Source organism: Mizuhopecten yessoensis, unplaced genomic scaffold (assembly GCF_002113885.1).
Source record: "Mizuhopecten yessoensis strain PY_sf001 unplaced genomic scaffold, ASM211388v2 hete_36167758, whole genome shotgun sequence".
Classification (NCBI taxonomy): Eukaryota; Metazoa; Mollusca; class Bivalvia; order Pectinida; family Pectinidae; genus Mizuhopecten; species Mizuhopecten yessoensis.
In genome coordinates, this window is record NW_018485275.1 from 608 (window position 1) to 4,396 (window position 3,789).

A 3,789-nucleotide genomic window follows, 5' to 3' on the forward strand; every position below is an offset into this window, starting at 1 on the left:
CACTTTGAAAATAATCCTGGATAATGTTAATGCAATTTCCTGCAACAATGGCCTGTGATCCATCGGTGTCAGAAAGACAACCAGCCATTACTGCGAAACAGTGTTGATTAAAAACGGCCAATACAGATCCCAGGAATAGCATTTCCCTGGTGCTGTAAGCTCGGGCACTCGGTGTTGGAAAAACCAAGCCAGTCTCTGTGTAATAAAACCCCAAAATAACCGCAATGATCATAATAGATTTCATTGCAATTTCGTACAATATCACAGGTATTGCCATATCGTCTTGGGAAAACAATGCATGCATGCTATGTAAGGTTAGATTAGGTAACAGCAGCAACACGCTACAAATTATGAAAATGTATACGTATATTGATGACCTAACAACATGCCTGTTGTTCTGAGCCACTGTTGGTAAAAGAGGAGTGTTTTCTTCATACCCAATGTTCAGTGAATTTTCGTCGCTATGTTTCTCATCCATTTCTTCGATGGTCTCATTATCTGAGGAAGGCAGAGAACTGATTTCAGTCAGCAAAGTAATGCACAATAACATAAACTCCACACAAGCCGGAAGAAGGAATTTCTTCGACTTATAGTAAAGTAACCCGGATGTAGAATTTAGAGCACACTCTATCCAATCGGAAATGTTATGTTGATGATCCGTTGGAGTATTTTTGTTCAATAATGTTTTGTCACGGATGAATGTGTTTACCCAAAGACAAACATTGACACCAATTAAAACTCGTATTGCATATTTTGTTAACGATATTCCTTCTATTTTGTATGATTGAAGATATCGCAGTACTGCGGATTGGCTTAAGATTAATATAACCCGGAGAATGGAATCAGCAATCTGCGTCGGAGAGAAGGAATTCCAGCACTGCATCTCGACAGCAGCTTTAAAACAGAAGAATACTGATGACAATATTGCAAACAGCCAAACGAAGCCCAGTTGTATATACTTTGGTTTGATACTTTGAGATCCCGACGACTCGGTAGATGGAACACCGTTCTTGTAGATAAGGTGACCAATCAGAGCACACATTACAATACCGGTTGTGTCAGTGAGTATCAAAAACACTTTAATTACTTGCACACGCTGCATTGCTCCACTTTCGATTGAAAGACTTCCGGTGAAGACGATTATCGATGCAAGAAGTAGCAGGAACATGATTATGGATGAAGTGCTACAATCATAGAAGCGGAACGAACCGGAACTGTTTCGTCTGGTTCCTGCCATAAATGGTATAACAAAGAATGCTCGAAGTAAGGCCAAGATTTTCCTTTTCATTGTAAAGAGTATTGTTTCAACAAATATCTACAATGAGAAACATAAATGTGATAACTGCCAAACGAAAATAACTGAAATTCATGCTTTAAAAGTGGAACGTTCGCGGTGCGAAATTGTTTGTATTTTTCGCGGTAAGTGAATAAGTACTAAAATATCTACACGCGATATATATCTTCTCATCTATAGATTCAATATAAAGATTACAGATATTCACAAATAAAGAATAATTCGATTTCAGAATTACATGTAATGACAATGCGAAAATGTCCTCACCGCTATCACTTTGAAGGGACACAACGCGAATCCTGTGTACCGGGAAAATTTCGCCCATTCTAGCTTTCGCCCTTCGCCCATAAAATTGATATTAGCCCAGTGTTAATTTTGCCCTTCACATTAATTACAATGATTATTATGATGTTAACTTTTATTCGCTGTAATGATAAATTCGCCCTCATATTACTGAGGGCGAAACAGGCGAAAATTAAACTGCAGCCGGTATACATTATTTCCTTATGTCCACACGCGTAAAGTGTACCCGAATAATATATTAGGATAATTCAAAACATCAATTACCTTCACATATCATATCAAGCACATTACATCTCCAACACACACACAGGCATACACACATAGGGCGATATTAGCAAGGTGACATAGGACTAGAAGTTAGCGCCTGATAAGGCAGATTCTGTGAATTCCTCAATAATGATAAATGTATGTGTTAATTCTAAAATCACGACTTGTTAATTTCACGATTACGATTATGGATAACTGAGATCACAGGTATACGTACCTAATAAACGTGTATAGTTTACAAGACGGCGTTTACAGGAACTTCGATTATGTCTTGAAAAAATTGAGAGTGCAGAGGAGGTATGCGTTATTGAAAGCAGAACCTTAGGGCAACACATATGATGATCTCCTTATAAGCATCGTTATAATACAATACGAATATTTAGAAAAAAAACACGTAATCGTTTTACTGTTGTATAATATACCACCTGATATATCGAATTTTGTTTGTTCAGTAAGAGATTTTTACAGAAAAAAAAATGTATTTTTTTTTTAGATTAACCGCCATAGTTTAAGGCATGGTAGAGCAATTTTAACCAGAAGGATAAATGGCTGATTGCCGAACACGAGGCTTGCTTCAAGCGGGCGGTTTAAACGCTCTTGAATATCACTTTGGCGATTAACACCTCTCCGACTTAATAACACCGTAAAGAATGATTTATTTCCTCATTTTGATAAATAATATGTTTCGAACTAACAGATACACAAATGTACCAGGATTTGTAATAGCGTTTTCTTTAATGAGAAGAATAAGTAAAATTAGATGCTTCGCGTATATTTATACCGCAGATAAGTTACCGTCAGTATTGAAATAAGATTCTCAAAGTCGTGAATTCAAACGTAGGAAAAAAAAAGATCTAGAGACATGCTATGAAAATATAAATGATTCACAGTAGTTAACAGTAATTAAATTGTCTGGTGTTACAATACAGAGAACGGTAAACCATTCAAACAATGAGTTATAATTTAAGATTGGTTAAAGAGTTTTAAAACAGAACGCAGAATCCTTACACGGTAATCACTATTCACCTTTGATATGTTGAGATCTCTACGAAAAACGTTAACTCATGATATAGATATTTTAAAAGAAAAAAATAGCAGCTGTTTCATGTCTTCAATAAGATAAATCAGTTTGGAAATATGTTATAATCACAGTTTTACTATATACACAACCAATGTTTGATAATTGTTGGAGAAATGAAAAAAACATTTTTCAAAAATGATTTATTTTTATTTACTTTCTCTTTTTTCATTTTTCAATATTTTTTTACAGTAGTTAGAAAACTCGTTCAAGATAATATAAGAAACCGTCAAAAGTATTTTGTCACTTAAAATTCTGGTTCAAATAGATATGACTTTATCAAATGCAAATAAAACATTTTAAAGTTTGATTGCAGATAAATAATATATACACGTAGAAAATAATATATGCAGATTTTGAATTTTGCAAACGGATAGTCACAAATTAGTATTGAAGGATTGTATAAGACTCTTACAAGCATATAACAGTACACTTAATTTAGATTTACAACTAAAATTAACGACGAAATTTCAATATATCTTACCAGCAATGTTTTGTTACAACAAGTTATGATTTCCTCACACACCCAGCTGTCCAATGTGGGCTTAATCGCAGTATGACGATGTAAGAAGGAATTATATTTACTAAAGATAAAAATGTATAGATATTAGTCAGTTTTGTCTGCCTGTAAACGAATAACCCCAATCAAAAACGCCAAATGTGTATAACCCAGGAAGAATATGATAAGGAACTATTTACTTTGAGATTACGTCATACTAACAGGTTTTATCAATGGACGATGGATGTTCCATCGCACTGTGGATTTTCGCATTTAGAGTAATCTCCCTTCCAGACCCTCATACCACTGCCAAAAACTGAAACTGAGCATCGGAATTGATTTTTTTCA

The 3,789-nt window shown here is 34.8% G+C and overlaps 1 protein-coding gene across 1 annotated transcript; it reads right to left on the reverse strand.

The window, feature by feature from the left end:
- Positions 1-364: 364 nt before the first annotated feature.
- Positions 365-3,543, reverse strand: LOC110444736 (the record flags this gene model as incomplete). The annotated part of the gene is made up of 2 exons (XM_021489099.1): positions 3,427-3,543; positions 365-1,315 (listed from the first exon to the last, which is right to left on the reverse strand). A coding segment is annotated over exon 2 (924 nt), but the record flags the coding sequence as incomplete, so codon positions are not given.
- Positions 3,544-3,789: the final 246 nt, after the last annotated feature.